Source organism: Cynara cardunculus (genome assembly GCF_001531365.2).
Source record: "Cynara cardunculus var. scolymus isolate 2C chromosome LG 3, CcrdV1, whole genome shotgun sequence".
NCBI classification, from domain to species: domain Eukaryota; kingdom Viridiplantae; phylum Streptophyta; class Magnoliopsida; order Asterales; family Asteraceae; genus Cynara; species Cynara cardunculus.
Window position 1 is genome coordinate 36,420,857 of NC_037530.1, and position 19,229 is coordinate 36,440,085.

At 34.5% G+C, this 19,229-nt stretch overlaps 1 protein-coding gene across 1 annotated transcript; it reads right to left on the minus strand.

The window, feature by feature from the left end:
• Positions 1-1,090: 1,090 nt before the first annotated feature.
• LOC112509208 (protein BONZAI 1-like) lies at positions 1,091-13,403 on the minus strand. Its single transcript, XM_025114064.1, has 16 exons — positions 13,257-13,403; positions 10,495-10,542; positions 8,893-9,041; positions 8,766-8,814; positions 7,542-7,598; positions 6,840-7,028; positions 6,622-6,756; positions 5,677-5,738; positions 5,473-5,575; positions 5,256-5,370; positions 3,897-3,973; positions 3,682-3,819; positions 3,365-3,529; positions 3,168-3,281; positions 2,965-3,061; positions 1,091-1,191 (listed from the first exon to the last, which is right to left on the minus strand). Exons 1-16 carry the CDS (start codon positions 13,401-13,403, stop codon positions 1,091-1,093), a joined length of 1,746 nt encoding a protein of 581 aa, XP_024969832.1.
• Between the last annotated feature and the right edge of the window lie 5,826 nt (positions 13,404-19,229).

A 19,229-nucleotide genomic window follows, 5' to 3' on the forward strand; every position in this document is an offset into this window, starting at 1 on the left:
AAAGTACAATCATGCTAAAAACATTTAAGAGAGAGAAATTGAAGAGATCAAGATTTGACGAGTTTGGGTGGACAAGTTGAATTCACATTACCCAACAAATTACCGAGGAACATATAGCCTATTCTCTTAATCGGTCATGCCACGTGACTGATTACGACATAATCGATCTTTAATAAAGATGTGCAATTGATACGGACTGGTATAAATGGTTGCGAATACTGAGATCGATGTATGATAATTGATAGAAGTGAAGTTTATTGATTTAAGAAGGGTGTTTGACCTTTTGAAAATGGCAGGTTTTGTCGGATTGAAAGTTGTAGTAAACGAAATATGGTTCAAAGCCTTTAAAACAAAAAGGAGGTATGAACCCTAACCTAATCCTGCCAAACACTCACCAGTCTTTCTGCAACTTCTAAATTTAGAAAGTCAAACTAAAGTACCGGGTTTTTAAATCTTATCATCAGGTAAACCTTATCGGATAACATTCTCGGCTTTCAAAATGAATTGTCGGTAACTCTTTCCTACCCGGTAAACGCGAACTAGGTAAGAGTCTTCTCTCTCACTTACCGGGTAAGATTCTCGGTATTTGTCATGTATAATGTAAACACGCCTAAAAATGGTTCAATTTATAAACCACAAAAATATCAATTTCTATACGAAATGTCAAACAAAAAACATGAACAAACCCGGAATATCTTATAAGCTCAAATGTAATTTTCCATGTAAAAAGAAACTTAAGTTACAAGATGGTAACAAAATAGAAAGAGACTACAATTTGTCCAACCCAACCACAAGTTTTGAACATAGTATTTGGCAAAGTACAGGTCAACCAGCTCCATGTACTTGTCAACCAGCACAACATGGAAATTGTGGGCTTTCTATCTCTTCAAAATGAAGTCATGGATTTCAATGTGTCTCTATCTCCCTTTTTTTTTTTTTGCTATGTGGGTAGATTTAGTGGGTCATTAACACACAGATGAATGACCCACCAAATCTAACCACATCACGAAGATGAGGAGGAAGACGATGAAACCGAAAATTGCACAAGAAAAGTAACATATATATATATATATATATACAATTTTGTATGTCAACATGTATTTGGATGAATATCTCTGTTTCTCATGAAGGTTAAGAATTGTGAGGGGAGTTCTTCCAAAAGAGACTGAACAACAGAGATTTCTCCTCCACCTGCAATATGCCAACTCTCATAATCAGTTGGACACGTTTTACACTCGATTCAAGAAATAAAGTCAGCTTTTGATGATTCAAAATTTCCACTTCCCAAATTCAAACTTGACAATACTGCTGCTATTGCCTTGTATTCAAAGTAATCATTATCCTCCCACATTTCTAAAGTTAAGTTTCACACTTGAAAGTCAAACGTTGACTCTTTCGATCGAACGTGCTGCTAGTTTTTTTTTTTCGAGTTTGATGGTAAGGAAAGATTTCCCCATGTGACATTACTATGCATATATAGAAGTCTCCACATGGATGTTTATTACATCACATAGCATCTCCCGTTAGTGACAGGTCCAAGAACTCTGGTGACCGGGGTTGGCTTTTACACAAGTAAAATTCTTTAACGGCAGTTACCAATTTGATGTCGAATTGACCATTTAAAGGAAGATCAATCAAATCAATTTCCATAGGAATAGAAAAAGTAGAGCTGAATTGCAAAATACCTAAACTTCTCTGCAATTTAGCTCCATTTGTTCGATGCCTATGGAAATTGATTTGATTGATCTTCCTTTGAATTATCGAAAAAGTATGAGGGAATGTGTGTGGCGTTATACTCCAATTAAAATGACATGCCATCCGGCGTAACATGATATGGAGGGGAGAAATAGTACTATATAATGAACGGTATCATGAACATTGTGGATTTAATTTTTATGGCTAGAATCTAGATAAAGGATAAGGGCATCCATGAAGCCTTACAAGTCAGGTGTATCGCTTGAAATCTAGCTACTCCGATGAAAATGACGGGCTTTCCATATATGTAACACCAATCTGAGAGGGAAAACTTAACCAAATTTTAGGCTTTTGGTTCGCTGATGTTGTAGAGCGTATTATCTCATATCTAGACTGTTGGATTTACCTTTTGGTTGGTGTTCTAAAATTGTGTTGAATGGTTGGTCAATGGTAATTAATCACCAAGTCACCTAGCACCTTAGGAAGCGGGAGGTCTCTAGTTCAATTCCATTGAGTGAATCATACTGGGGAATGTTAATCTTCCATGAGGGATTGTTTTGTGTTATTTGAGTGTGCGGTGGTGGGTTAGTACCCCATGAACTTAAAGTTTAAATGCTACGGCAAAACGTGTTGGATGGTTTCCTCCTAAAGTTCAAATACTATGGTAAAATGCGTTGGATGGATTTGCCTCCCAATTTAAAATTACATATGGAGCAAAAAACTGCATCAGGTAGCAGTTTTTAGGTATTTCACATGTTGAATAATGCCCGAGAAAAGATCTCGCTGCACACAACTCATTGGGCATATAGTTGGATCTACGTCGTCTTTTTTGTATGGGAAGACCTATTTCATAAGCACCGCTTGTATAACTCATTCTGCGGAATAACTCAGATACCAACTTGTGACACCCACTTTTCCAAACCGTACTTACATCATAAACATACTAAAACATCAGATTCTTAAGGCCGAAATCTTAACTTGCACAAATAGCGGTTTAAGCTTGGTATTCTAAAATAACACCCGTCACTTGTAATATAAATATACTAAAACCTCAATATAACATAAATAGCATGAACATGAAAGTATGATTTTTTTGCTCATGCGTTTATGTTCATGCTATTTATGTTATATTGATATTTAAGTACATTTATGATGCAAGTGGCGACATGGAAATGTGGGTGTCACAAGACACCATTTTGGCACCCACTCACATGCATATCAAGAGAGAAAGGGAGAAATGGGCTCAACCCAGAAGAAACCATGACTCACCTTGTACATCTCTAAAGGGAACAAATTGGACTATATCGCGTGTTGCAACACGTCCTGTTGTACTTTCAAGTCTCTCTCCCTTATCGGCATCTAAAATCTGCAAACATTAGAATTTGAGAAAACCAGACCCCCTAAGTAAATACAGTTGCTGAAGCTCTGGTATGAATTGGCAAACAAGAAGGGCAAAGAAGTAATTCTAGTACCTCCATCTCCTTAAAGTCGGCTCCACCAACTCCAATAATAAGAATAGACAGTGGCAGATCCGATGCATTCACAAGAGCGTCTTTTGTTTCTTGTAGATCTGTTATCACTCCATCCTGTGACATTCTCAGTGAAGTAATTGTAATGAAACCAACAACGAAATTAACATTATTGTAGTCTAAGGAATGATGATGCATACCGTGATGATTAACAAAACAAAGTACTTCTTTTGATTAGCAGCCAAAGCCTGGCTGGCTATCATTGCAGCAGCAGCAATCACAGGTCCGAATAGGGTTGGTCCTGCAAGTGTGACGTTAAAAAGGGCGCTTGCATATGCCATCATAATTCCATGGATTCCTTCAACCTGGAAATATAATAAATTGAGAGACAACAAAGAGAAAATATGTTAGAATATTAGCATTTAAAAAAAATCAAGGAAAAACCTAAAAATGTAACACCAATATGGCAAGCTCAAGATTTCAAATAAAATTTTAAAACTATTGATAGAAGTTCCACCTCTGAGTGCCCACTGCTCCCGTTGAGGTTGAAACAATGAGAGACAGGACCATCAATTGGACGTGCTCCAAAGCCCCATGAATGAAATTTCTTGTCAAAATCATAACACTGCAGTACCTCTCCAACCTCTAGTATTGCCTAATAATACAAATACCATTATATGTTTAGAAGTGTACCTATTTTCTATAAAATTATGCAAAAAATAGGATTCTCACCTTCTGGTATGCATTTGGACGTCCAGAAGGGTCAATATAATGTAAGGAATCTGGCAAACGAGGATTTCCATTTGAAGCTGAAAATAGAAAATAGGAGTTAAGAAGCATAAGTATAGAATTCCAAGGCAAATGTCCAACGATGCTGGATAAGTGAAATAGGTAACAGTTGAAGGAACCTCAATAAGTCAAGAAAGGTAAGGGAAATAAAAACATATCAGATGTTCCATGTCCAGTTTAGTGCAACCATCAGAGAGTTAGATGCAAAATCATACAAAGTAGACCTTCTAGTTAAATCTACACCCACCAAAAAATAATGAGGTTGCTTCATTTAAGGGAAAATTTATGGAAACCACCAAACTAACCATAGTTACTTTTAGCAGAATGACTATGTGAACTAATGCACAATCTCTCTTTTAACAATTACATTCTTTCCATAAAAGGGAACAATGGTGAGTTGATGGTCATACTAATAATTGCCATAGATTTATTCATTGTGTTAATTACCAAAAAGACCAATATACTTTTCATGATTTGTCAATGTGACAATGTACTAGAACTTTAGCCAACAAGACCAACAATACTTGTTCTGTTCTTCAACTAAACATTCTGGTCTACTGATTGGTCAGGAAATCTCATATTTCCTTGTCATCTTTTTTATGCCGGAATCCAACTAGATATGAGAACAAAAAATAAAAAACCTCAATGTGGAAACTTTTTGGAAAAAAGGACTGAAATGAGCAAATCTATCAAAAATTCTACTGAAGATCTTCATATTCTATCTTCTTCATTACCCTCTTCACTTTCCATCAATCACTATGCCATCCAAGATGAAACAGCAAACCAATCACTACGCATTCCAAATTCAACCAAACAAGCACTGGACCAACTGGCAGTGGAACGTCTTTTGAGGGGAATCGACAAGGTACAACAGTTAACTCAATTAAAACTTCTGAGCAAGGAACTTTGTTTATCGTAGTCCACCAGATCTCTCTCCTAACGTAAATCCTATAGAAAATCGCATAAAACAGGGGGATCTTTGGAAAGGGAAACAGATGGGTTTTGGAGATGGGCTCCCTCAAACTGCATCAGGAATTGGTATGTTACTGGTCTGTTGTTTGCGTGTATGGACCTTTAAGAAATTGAGGATACGTTGTTTGCGATGATATATTATTGAAATCGTGGTAGATTTGGCATTATACTATGATAGATGGGATAAACTTCTGGTACCCTTTCATATAGCTAAGACAAGAAAACACTTTGCACGGTTGTGTCATTTGACAATTTATAAAGCACTTCTTAAAAAGGCACTAATTATCAGGTAAGAGGGAAACACATGCACTTCTAGACAGAATGAGATACCTGTGAAATCTATGGCCACCATGAAGTTCAATTCAAAGCCACTATCCAAGTAATCCAGGAAGGTATGATGAACACTTTCAGAAAACTTGTCCACAAAGAGCCGACTCTTTAATACCTGTATTCAATTAATAAATAGTGATAAGAGCAAAGCACAATGATATAAATCTACAGGCACACACATAAGCATGTATGCTAACATCTGGATGGGAATTAGGACCTTAGTCTGATGATCTTTCCCAATAGCAACAGGTACAAACAAATGCTCTCCCTCCCCACCAGAAGATAGTTTTTCCAACTCAACAAGCGACTTCTGAACTTTGCTGAATGGCACACATTAATTTAAAAAGAAAGAAATATAAATATAAGCATTTTGTCTATAAATAATGAAAAAGGAAGCCAAAGAATATAGTAATTCACTTACCCAAGCAAATCATGCCTCCCGTTACTATTGAAGTTGAAGCACTCAATAATGAGTGGAGTTTCCTGCATAGATTTGACTAAAGATCTAAATAGCAACTAGGAATTACTAAATGAGTAAGAGCATGATATAGGTTGGAGCCTAATTACATATGCTGACAATGCAGAATATGAAAAATTAATCATGGCAGGAACCATATGCACAAACTCAGCACTTCACCCTCATAATTTAGTGTCTGCCATATGCACCTACTTAAACTTCACTGTTGTCGTTTAGAGTGTCCATAGGTGGCTGGTTCATAGCTTTTGGTATGTGTAAGTTAATTAATTTGAAAATGATGAATGCTTCATGAGCAAGACCTTCTGAGCAGTTCAGCATTCCACCACTAGATAACATATATTTAAGGTTACTAGAATACGAATAGTACTGCTTTCAGAAACTAAAGTTTTTACATCAGGAATTGGGAGATCCCCCGACTCAATTTGCAACCATAAAAAGGGAGCCTCGGTGCACAACGGATCCTCAAACTTTGAGGGATTGAGAAGGGAAGTCCTTTGTACACATGATTTCCTTCGCATTTTGCAGATACTCTTTTTCAGATTCAAACAGAGAACAGTTGCTACAAAGCTCTCAACTCCACAATTTGCAACCATAATGTTAAACACATAGAATTCGTTTTAATTCTATATGGTTATAACAGCTGCTTTAGTATGTTATCTACTACAGGTGCGCTTGTAATTTTAAAACCTACATTCTCGGGACCAACAAGTGGGCTTGTGAGTGATTAAATATATAAAATTCTCGACCACCCAGGTTTCTCGTTAAATATCAAGTTCAAATTTTATTTGAAGTTTGTGATGGTTGATACACAGGATTAACACAGAATTGCTGAAGGTGCACAATTCCTCTACACACACACATATAAGTTTCAATATAGCCTGTTTATACCTTGCTTCCAACTTGTGAGATGCTTATAGAGACAGGTTTCCATGTTGGATCTAGATCATTTTTCAAGACCTCTGTTTTGCAAATTGGAACAGCATGCCCACTCTCCACACATTTAGATATTACTAAAAAGGGATCCTTCAAGAAACAATATGAAATGAATCAGTGTAGTTACATTATGATAAAACCCATGAGAGAGTGATTGATCAGAAGGTCCATACACTTTTGGAGAAGCGTTCCTTATTCTCTAAATCCATGCACCTAAATACCAATTCCGTTGTAGTCTTTGAGACAACACATTCTTCTGCATGAACTGTGAGCTGCCCAAGTTTCTTTGGATGAGTAGAGCTGGTAGATTCTACTCTTCCCACAAGATCTACCGGCAACGTGCGGTTTGGTCTGGTTACTATCTATGTAGAAATAAAATCAGCATTTTACAGTTACAAACATATGATTTATGTCAAATATATGAGTGTTCATTGTGTAGTTCTCAGATTTGGTGTTCAATGAGCTTTTACAAATGAAACCCAGTGATTATATTATTAAGTACTAGCATCCAAAGAAGAGAGGAATATAAAATAAACAGAATAAGAGGGAACACTATACAGCAACCATAATCTATCACATGAGAAAGATAGTTTGACTTGCATGTCATGGGTGGTAATTTAATGTTGCAAACCATAGAAAATGGAGACATACTTGTAAAACCAATAGCCAATTCATTTGAAAAGACAAGATGATTCAACAAGTTTACATTCACCTGTGACAATGAACACACCAATACACAAATCTAGACAAGGGCACAACATGACTTTCTCAACCAACCATACCAAAATTATTTCACTGGTAAACATTCCAAGTAGGGTGTAATTGCTTATGAGTTATGACAAAATTAAAGAAGAAAACAGATAAATAGCCGATACCTCGGATAGTAAACAAGTACCCTCGCCCAGAAGTTGCTGTTCGTCCAACTTAAGCATCTACAGGATAAACATAAAATGCTATTATGGTTCTTCCAAAGTCATTCACAGGGTATCTTGCTTACTTAAAACAATTAACACGACCAGATAAAAGATGTAAAAAACAAGCTAATGAGTGAATTGGTGTGCCATCTCCAAAAATAGAAAGAATCTGTAACCATGGTCCTTTTCATTTATTTCTCCATAGGAATCAAACTCCAGTATATGATACATTTTTTAACTTTCTTCGTAGTTCACATTTGTAATATTATCTCATATCAAAAAGAGCTCCAGGCCTATGTCGGCTGTTTCTTATAGCGTTAGGCTTGAATTTGTGCCCGTGCAGGCGTGCAACATAGATCCTAACCATTTCTGCCTAGGATTGGAAGTGATATTTCAAAATCAAGAATTTGGTGACTCGGGCCAGACGTTTTCCCCGAGAAATGCAAATAGGGTGTCTCTTTGTTCGACCATGCATCAAGTATCTCCACCAGGTCATAGAAAATTTAGTTGGCATCAATAAATAGCATTAATAGAGAAGACCTTGGTTGATGGTGCACATCAGTGAGCAGTAGTGATACAAGCAGTGATGAAACTACGAACGAAGTGAAGGATTAATCAATGGGTTGAGATGAAAGACAGGTGGTCTGCAATTAACTTTCAGATGGAACAATGACAATATCACAAGTCTTTGCTCACTCTGTTTCATCAAATTTTCGATGTTGCTTCAGTTTTCCATGTTCTAGTTTAGGGTTGATGCCAATACAACTGTTACATATTATCTCTCATTCATAGACTGAATCTGAAGTCAACTAATAGATCAAATATTATTAATAACTAATTAAAGCAAGCAAAGCAACATAAATCTCCAAATTTACAGTCCTCATGTAATCACATTAATGAATGTTCTCTTGATAAGTAGCAATCAGTTAAAACATCTGCTGTCACTTGATAGTATATAATCAGGCTTGTAGTTGGTAAGTTTTATGCAAATTCCGACAAAATCAGGATGAACTTGACAACTGGATATTCATCTCTTCTTTAACTCACCCAATTATACTGAGAAATAACTTAATACCTATACAATGCTAGTAAATTCAGTAATATACTTTGAATCATAACAGTGACAGGCTATAAGAGTTTTGAAGTCCTAAGGAAGTTCTTAGAATATAGAATCATATTATATACCTTTTCTTCTAGTCCATGAAAATGAGAGTCAACATCATACACATGGAACCTGTGATACAAGATAAATAGTAAATAATATTGACAAAGTACATGTATGAAAACAAAGACATGATCTACAAAAACTTACAACAGTGTCTGAACCACCTCAAAATGATAAGTGATAATAACTTTCTTAATCCACTGGGGATTTAATGAATTTAGGACAACTTCAGTACGACCAATCTCTTGCAATGAGCCATCCCTTCCTTTTGTATAGATAACTGCCATAGGATCACTCTATAAATGAAACATATATCTGTGAGCTAGCAGGTAAATCTTCATGTAAAAAGATGAAGACTTGCATCATTAAGAAGCAAACAACTTCATCCAAAAGATTTTAAACACATACACATAGATTGATATTCTTAAAGAGTTGACGTGCTTCCAATTAGATGCATTATTACATGATGTTAATTTGGGTCACAATTCAAAAAATCCATATTGTTTGTCAACTATTAAAAAAAAAGTTCTTGTTCACGCATGTTCTTTTCTGGATTAGTCCCATCAGGATACAGGTATCAACATGGCATCCGGGTTCTTTTCTTGTCATAGTTTAAGAACGTGGTTTATATAGCGGCCGGCTGCTTGACTTCATTTCCTAGCAGCAGCATCATATCATACTGAAAACATGCATCTTGATGATATCATATGAAACTACCCTTAAAATGGTCTAACAAGAAACTCAGGGACCCAGACTAGCAGGACTTCTGAGAGCAGATCAGCCAGATAGTAGTTGATTGCAATAAACATAAACATGAATCAATAAGCGTGCATATCCACCAGTAAGATTTCATGCGGACTGTACATGTGGATATATGTTTTATACCTTATATACAAGATGATGGTCCCAAAGAGTTGGGAGTTATTTGATTGATAACACATGATCATGTGATTTTAGGAATGTTCATCTTTTTTCGGTCTTTTTAACTCATAAGCTTCCAAGTTACTTCATAAGTGATTCCTTGTTTTTATGGAATGTTCATCTTTTTTCGGACTTCCAACTCATAAGCTTCCAACCTAAATCCAGTTCTATCTTGATTCAATATAGAGCCTTGGAGAGGTGTACATCAAAAAAATACATTTTTCTCTTTCTTTCTCTTTAAAACAAATATCACATTGCACAAATCATACAACATTTTCCACTCTGAACTAGCTCTCTTTCTCGTCAACAAATAGGTGGTTAAGTTATGTCGAATCATCCTTAATTGAACGATCGGGGAGGTGACAGAACTTTAAGCTTTTGATGGCACAACCAATAACCCACATAGAGATAGAACTCACAAGTTCAATTATTGGGCATAGAAAAAGTGGAACGTATACTTGCTGAATTATCAGAATTGAAAAGGATGACTCAAAGTTCTATGAATAGCCTGGATTCAAGTTGCTACTTATTTGTATATGAGAAATATGAAAATACTATGGTTGTTCCTGGTTGTTCATTCACATACTCTAGTCCAATTAAGCAGCGGTAATTTTTTTGGGAATTACATGTTGCATTTCAAGAACCATTCGGTAGAACAACTGAAATAAAAGAGCCATCAAGTTCCTTTTCTTTTGTCTATGCTAATTAAGGAGCTAGGAACTGAGGAAGACAGAGCCTTGAAAACAAGTATGCATGAAGTACCAGCAGTCAGTACACAGGAATATGCAATTAACTCCCCAGGTTCTCATAAGAAAGCAAGCAACCTACCTTGGAAAGCACGTCCCGGTCACGCAAATTTGAAGCAGACAATGATAGCTGCAAGAAATTGCCTAATGCATCAGAAAAATGAAAGCTGAGGTAATTAAGTACGATAACAGTATTACATACCTAACGCATTGTTAATCATGTGTCTGTTACAATAAAAACTTACAGTTTGAACATGGAGATAGGCACAGGTTAACATGCAATAGTTTAAGATTTGTTGGTCAAAAATCATAATGCTGTAAGCATACCAGTCCCAGTAGACAGCCATCACTCCTACATGACTGCCTAATGTTAAACCTCAAACTGCAAGAATGAGAGGGMAGATATGATAGAGCTGCACTCTCAGACCACCACCCATATTATGACTACCATGGCTAGAAAGTGGACATTTTCTTAAGCATAATTTATTGCAACCCACATAAATCCAATTCAGCCTAGACAATCAACTAACCTCAATAGTCTTTTGATTTGGAACTTATTGAGGTTTTTAAGCACAAAAGACACCTGTTACAGAAATCTAGCTCAACTCTCCAGCTGTATGAAATAGTTTGGCACACTAAAAGCGACATGGCGAGTAATAACAAACACTTTCTAAGATTGTTCACAATTATACCATCGACCATCAGGTCTGTGCTTGGTCTGATCTCACTCAGACAACACTTAAACTTCACTAGTATCATTGTACATGCTTGATGAATCATGGAAAGTTGGAAACCATTCAGCTTTTCAACACCATTGTTGCAGTGAACAGATGTTTCGAGTTATCAAAAAATATATATTCTAAGCAGAAAGCCTGAGTGGTTATTTTACACATAAGCATGATATTATCATGAAATTGAGCCATATTTGACTTAATTGATTACATTAACCTTTTTCTTAAAGCGATTGTCATATTGACCATTTTCACATTAATAACTGATTCTAAATTATGGAAATCTAGAATAAGAAACTAAAGAAATATTAACACACTATATGAGCAGTAACACCAACCACACAGTATGTGGTCTGAAATCCTAATCATATCATATCAAATCCTGATTGGTAATATGTTCATTCTTAGAAAGAAAGGCCACTAGATTATGTTCCTGAAATGAAATATACATGCACAAATTTATTATAAGAAGCGATTTAGGTATGAGCACAAAGCATTTTACAAAACATGGTGAACCATTCTACTATATTACTCAGCAATTAGTTTCAGATGCATAGATTTTCAATCATCATTTTTGGTAAGGCCCGTACACTCGATTTGAGACCGACAAAGCATTTTACAAAACATGGTGAACCATTCTACTATATTACTCAGCAATTAGTTTCAGATGCATAGATCTTCAATCATCATTTTTGGTAAGGCCCGTACACTCGATTTGAGACCGACAATTACATGGTTTACTTCAGGCATCCCGCAAAGTTTAGGATATCCTTGTCTATGTCTGTTCATTTAACTAATATCTGGATTCTGGAGCAAGATTATCCAAAATCTCTTTCTAGTGTTTTTAGATGGCAGCTAGGGCCAATTCCACTTCCTTAACTTCTAACAGATAATCATAATTATAAATATGCATCAATATTAATATATAATGCTTGGCTGTTAAAGATGTGTCTTGACCTAAATCATTCAAGAAAGTCACAATTCTTAATTACCCTAGAGGTGCTTGGTTTTTTTTTATACTAAAATTGAGACTTTCTAGTATGATGTGAGTAGATGGGCAGCTTTTCTGTCTGTGGATTGGGGTTTAGGTATAATTATTGTCTGAGCATATATTAGCCCCTAATTAATGCAATTTGATCCCTTATATAGAAGGATAATACGAGTCGGTGTACATTGGAATCAACTGGCATTAAATCCAATATTCGACAGAATTTGCTAATATAAAGGGAATGCATCCAAATGCACCAAGTAGAAACACAAAACATGCATGCACATTGGAAGCTGAATTATACAGTCCAACTGTGGCCCCATTGAATATCTAAGATCATTGGAAAAATCGGTAAGGCCTAAATCCGCCAATGGAATTACAGAAATTTGAGAAACAAGTAAAGAGGGCGTCAAATTGTAGTCACTGATTATGATAAGAAACATGCCTACCATATTATGTGAAAGAATCCCTCAATACATAAAACCAATGCTACAGACAATAACTCCCTCCTTCCGAAAGGAAAGGAAAAAACTTTTGTTCATTGACGTCAAGCCTAGTACTTGAGGATGCAGAATGGACATATGTTGATTCATGTATAATTTAACACCATCTTTCACCAATTTGTACCACGGGGTGAAGTTTAGCAAAAGTAATCAACTTTTTAAATGAAGTTGCATAAGTAGGTAATTCCGAAAGCAATCCATTTGACATCCAAGACAAAAAAAATATATCATATTATAGGACGGAGTATACAACTACTTGCTCCTACACTTCAGATAGCTTTGATATTTTGCTGAATTAGCTCCCACAACTTCAATGTACATGAATTCGAACAATCTCTCCCTCATTGATTCATCAATCAAGAATTATCCAAACCTTTTCTCTAACTACAGATTTCTCAACTTTTAACCAGTCACTAGAACTAACAATTCGCACCTCCGCTTTGCATTGTCGAAAATACACCGACCGTCTATGAAGTTAGCATACGAACTCGTGATATGTCAAAAGCGCATATTCCAGCAAAGATATGGCAAAAATTCATACTTACAGAATACATAACCGATTAATTACATAGATATATGCATCCTAAAATAAGTAAAAGAGAAAAAGCAGTGGAAAGAAAACCTCGATCTGAGTGAAAAGGCCATGGTAGCCGCGAGACTTGAGATAACCATCAACGGCGTCGTTAGGACCATTAGCATCTCGATGAGAAGAGGATCGGCGGATGGCAGATTGGGAAGTGGCAGCACCGCCGAGGCAGCAATTGCCCATGGCGGCCGGTTGCTGATTGTTATAGAAAGAAGGAATGAGGGGAGAGTAGACGTTGGGAGCAGTTGTTTGAGTGAAAGAAAGAGGGTAAATCTGCTTAGTTAAAGTCCATCATGGCCCCCACTTGTCGTCTCGCCGCAAGAAAGCGCGTTTTATTGTGGTCTTCTAAACAAATCCATATTATTATAACCACCTTGAATTTTTGAAGAATTTTTTTTATGATATTTTTTAATTCATATTTAAGATTAGGGGTGCTAAAAAACTCGACTAATCCGATTAACTCAATCCAATCCAACGCGAAATAACTTAATCCAAAGCAATCCGATGTCTAATCAAGTTGAAAAATGGTCAAACTGTAGGTATTGGGTTGATATTGAGTTACTATTATTTGAACTCAACCCAACCCAACGAACCCGATATCCATTTATTTCTTGGATTCAATATGATTGTTGAATTTCTATTGATATATATATTAGACAATTACACTATTATGTATGTTGTTCATATACACATATTTTCAATCTATTCACATTTCTATATAACTCATTCGTATATATGTTCAGTAGCTGTGAACATATATATGTAAATTGAGAAAATTAACTAAATGTAATATACGTAAAAAATATGGACAAGTTGTATCATAGGGTTGATGATGAAAATAAAATTATGAGTAGAGAAATAACATATTCAAAGTTAGAAGAATATTTTAACGTACCAAAGTATCAACCCGACCAACTTGATCAACCCGTACGGGTTAGGTTGGGTTGCACTTTGGTTTGAGTTAGGTTGGGTTAAGATTTTTTCAAACCGCAAACATTAGGTTGGGTTGTTCAAATGCCTTCAACCCAACCCATGAGCACCCCTATTTAAGATATAATCTATTTCACATCATGAAATATGTGTTTGGTTGGACACGAATGAAATTGAACATGTAAGAAGAATTTGAATTTGTCTATTTGGTTCGTTGAATATAATAACGGTGGTGGGGGTAGAGGCGGTAATAGTGTAGATGGTGGTAGTAGTGGTGGATGGCGGTGCTGACGTTGGTGGTGGTGGTGGGTTTTGGGGTGAAGGTGACAGTGGTGGTGTCGCCGACGGTGACAATGGTGATGGCGGCAACGACTGCATTGTGGTGGGTGGAATGGAATTGAGTAATACAAGAGTATGATATCTTTTTCATAAAAGATTATACGAAGAAATTGATTTTTTTTTGCTAGAACCTAAGGAATTACATTCCATCGTGTGTGAAATTCGAATTTCTTATCAAAACTCAAAGAATTAACCAAATGTGGGAATGAAATTTGATCAATGGAATTGATCGTTCCAATTCTTTCGAATTCTGACGGATTCCAACAAACCAAATGTCACCTTAAAGTTATTGAGTTTCATATGTTATTTTTATTTTGAAACGTTACAAATAACATTGTTTAATGGTTTCTTGAAAATAAAATACGTAATGGGTCAGAATCATGAGCCTCTAACAACTATGACTTTAAGAATATGTTCAAATTTATCTACAAATCTGGCAATTATAAATTTAGAGCAAAATGCATAAAATAACAATTTATTTTCATAATTTTTTCATTATAATATTATACTTTCAGTTTTTCTTATTTTAATCAAAATATCTTATGTATTTGTGTAAAGTCAATTTAAAAAAAAATAAAAAAAAGTTTTTTTACGTAAATCTGGATCTTTACATAAATTCGTATATATATATATATATATATATATATTAATATGATCAAGTTTACGTAAATATATAAGACATTTACATAATTTTATTTTAAATATAAAAAATTCAAAATATAATAAAGATAATCATTGAGTTCTAACAATTATTATTTTTATAAAAAATTATATTATTAAATCAAAAATAAATTACTTCGTTATTAACCCTAAATTAAATTATAATAAAAAATATCGAATTAAAAAAATTACACAAAAGAACGAAAATTTTTAAATAGTTAAATTGATACTAATTTCGATATAATTTTTTTTTTAATTTTTTATGATATTGTAAAACGTATATTCTATTCAATATTACAAACGTTATCGTTTTTTCCAAAATCACATAAAATCGTATTATAACATCGACGGAGACATTGAACAAAAAAAACATTAAAATCGAGATGTATCTTGTTGCATTACACGAGTACCCTTCTAGTGATAAATAAAACAAATAAACTTACACATCCTCTTCACATTCGATGAGATTTATACCCCTAACTTTCTAGAAGGTCAAAGACTCACATACCGCTAGGTTAAATACTATTTAAATAATTTTATTCAGATAAAACATAACTTTTTATTGGAAATACGATTGAAAAAATGCATTTTACTTTGATTAGATTGGATAAATGTGGGTTTTTAAATAATAACTTTATAAATTAATATTTTAAGTTATAATAAAGGAAATTTATAAAAATAACCGGTTTACACAACTCTTTTGTCACAAAATAACCACATTTTAGAGGTTTTACCGGAATGACCACACGGGGATCGCCCCCGGGGGCGATACCCCCATTAAGTCTTAAAAAAAATTCTACAAAAGTCGAGATTACTGTTCATTATCTCGTTGACCGTGTTTGACCTCGCCCCCGGGGCGATCCGTACTGTACGGGGGGCGATCCGGATTTTTTTTTGTATTTTTAATAAAACTGATACGCCATTGAAGTTGTATTTTTTAACTTTTTTATAACCAAATTTCATGGGTAAATGTTTAAAAATAAACCTTTATAATTATGGAGAAACAAAAATTATTTTTATCTGTTTTGGTCGTAAATCAGATATAATATATGATTGACGAAATTTGACCTCTATTTTGTCATTTTGTGTTTTTTATTTAACAATTAAGGAGTGTTTTTAATAAAATGGAAAATACATAAAGTGTGTATTTTTACGTATTTAATTTTAAATTTCACGGTTTTTCGTTATAAAATAACCGGATGATAATTGTTGTATTTTTTTAAATTTTTTGGTATTTTTAATAAAACTGATACGCCATTGAAGTTGTATTTTTTAATTTTTTTAGAACCAAATTTCATGGGTAAATGTTTAAAAATAAACCTTTATAATTATGGAGAAGCAAAAATTATTTTTATCTGTTGTGGAGGATTACCACATCATCGTCGTCCATAAACTGATATAACGTATTCGTTTTAAAAAATAAATTGAAATGACCACGTAAACTTAACTTTTTCGTCACACGTTTGACGACCCCAAAATACTTTATTGGCGAAGACAAACGTATTGCACATGTGGGGGAGGTTATCGGAAGGTACTCTAAAACACCATTTATATCTTGGAATAAACCGCCACTTCGAAGATACACACAAATATTATCACTTTGACGTGATTTCATATTTTGTGATGGTTGATTGTGTTTAGTGGGTTAAAGGTTGTGATGGTTTATTGTATTTAATGGGTTAAGAGTTGTGAGAGTAAAATATATGAGAAGAAAAATGGAAGGGAATGTGTGAAAAATTATGAAGTAGGAGGTTGATATTTATAGTGAAATTGGTATTAGAAAATAAAATAAAATTTTTTTTTTTACCCGGATCGCCCCCCGTACAGTACGGATCGCCCCGGGGGGGAGGTCAAACACAATCAACAAGAATGAACAGTAATCTCGATTTTTGAGAAATTTTTTTTAAGACTTAATGGGGGGATCGCCCCCGTGTCATTCCGATAAAACCTTTAAAATGTGGTTGTTTTGTGGCAAAAGGTTGTATAAACTGGTTATTTTTATAAATTTCTCATATAATAATATATAAATATTTAAAAACTTAAGAAATGATGGGTTAGGTATAATTGTGCACAACTCCACATGGTCTCCACTCTCCTGTGCTCTCTTTAACACAAACGAGTCAAATACCATATTTAGAAGTCAAAGTCAACAACCAAGGAGGCATGTAGACGGGGATAGAATTGTCTTTTTATTAATAAAAATGAAGTATCGCTTTTTTTTTTAATTTTTGTATTATATATATATATATATATATATATATATATAAGGTTGAATTTCGATAAAAAAAGAAGTTATGATGAGAAGCGTAAGAAATGATTTTCATCATTGGATCAATCTTAATTGAATGTCAACACTAATAAAGTACACCGAGATGCATCGAACCAATTCCCTTCTAAAGCTCAAATCATTGGTGGATATGTTTCTTCTTACGCTTCTTACTGTAACTTTCCTTCTCAGACGATGGTTGGGTTCTGGTGAGAAGAAGAGTTAAGGTGAGATGAATGAGAAGGGACGTCCATCCTGGAATGCACATTAGAGGATGAGATGCATCAGATCAATCCACGTACCAAGCGCGATTCATAGATGAATTTGAGATTAAAATTGATCAAAAGTTCAAATTATTTCTTACGCTTCTCACCTTAACTCTACAATTCTTGGTCTGCTATCTATATCACTTTGTTTATATGGAAGAGTGGGTGGGACAAGAGAATCTTATCCCCTATATTTTTTGCTATCCCCATTTGGTATCATGACTTCCACTTTTTCCTATTTGAGTTACTTGCTCTTGTCACAAATACCAACTTTTGACCTTAGACTTGCTTTTCCTTCCGACCTTTACTCCAAGAAAAACACTAAAAATACTAAAAAGGTAGGGTTTTACGTGTTGAAAATTTACACGATATTATTACCGTTCGATTTGAAGATCCGACAAAAATTACTAGGTTTTGACGGTCGGTTGAAAAGGAATCACCGACAAAATTGAAGTTTTATAGGACGGTTGGAGATGCTCTTAATGGGCATTTAAGGAACTTAATAAAAACGAACAAGCAAAAGAAGAGTAGAAGTTTTCGAGTGATGATGGTAGGAGCACTTTTGTTCAGAAGATGAAATATGGCGCATTCATGAACGGAAAGTGTTGGATGTGTTTATACCGATTGACTTGGACGACTAGTGTTGATGTACGATGACTTGACGTATGTGTTTATAGAAAAAGACCTATAAATGGTTGTGATATTATTGTGATAAATCAAAACTGGTGATGATCACGTCTATAATTATCGATTATGTTCGATCATTATGTGATTTGCAGGGTTTTTTTTTTCATTTTACCTTTGCATGTCTTCAGTATTTCTAAGAAATGGTAAATATTTATTTATATTTTACTGATCTTGTTGGTATCAACCATTGGATTTCTAAAATAATACAACTAGAAGAAAATTCTTAACACTTGTCTTAAGATAGTTATATCAGATACACAACATTGATGGGATCTAACACAAAGTGTATTAACATCTAAATTTTGTATAACAAAGAAGTTTCTTGGTTCATGGTAGCATGCATAGATCAACAAATCAGATAAAAATACATGTTAAAGTTGACAAATAACATTTAATGCAATGATGGCTATAAAAGGTCATCATTGTCATATGTTGCAACTCATCCATTTTGAAAGAACATCTTAATCATAGTTTCTTAGGCAAAATTAGCGTCACTATGTAAAAAACCATCTAAGTACTTCAGATCTGATAGAGTACATTCTTCTCTCATTATTTCAGTTGTTAACAAATTTATCAGCAGTCAGATTGTTTAGGGTCACAGGTCTTACCGTCTTAGCTTCTACAACAAATCTGTAATTCTTTGTTTTAATACAAAATCTATAAGTAAAAGTGAAAACTTGTTGTGTTTATATTCAATCTCATTTTGACAAACCCATCTTGTGTAAGTCATCATATTCCAAGACCAATAGTTCACTCAAGTTTTCTAAAACTGCCTTAAAATAGAATGGACCTACAAGTGTTTCTCGCATTTGCATAAATTATAAGAGCATCTCCAACAGATTCTCTAAAATAGATAAAACG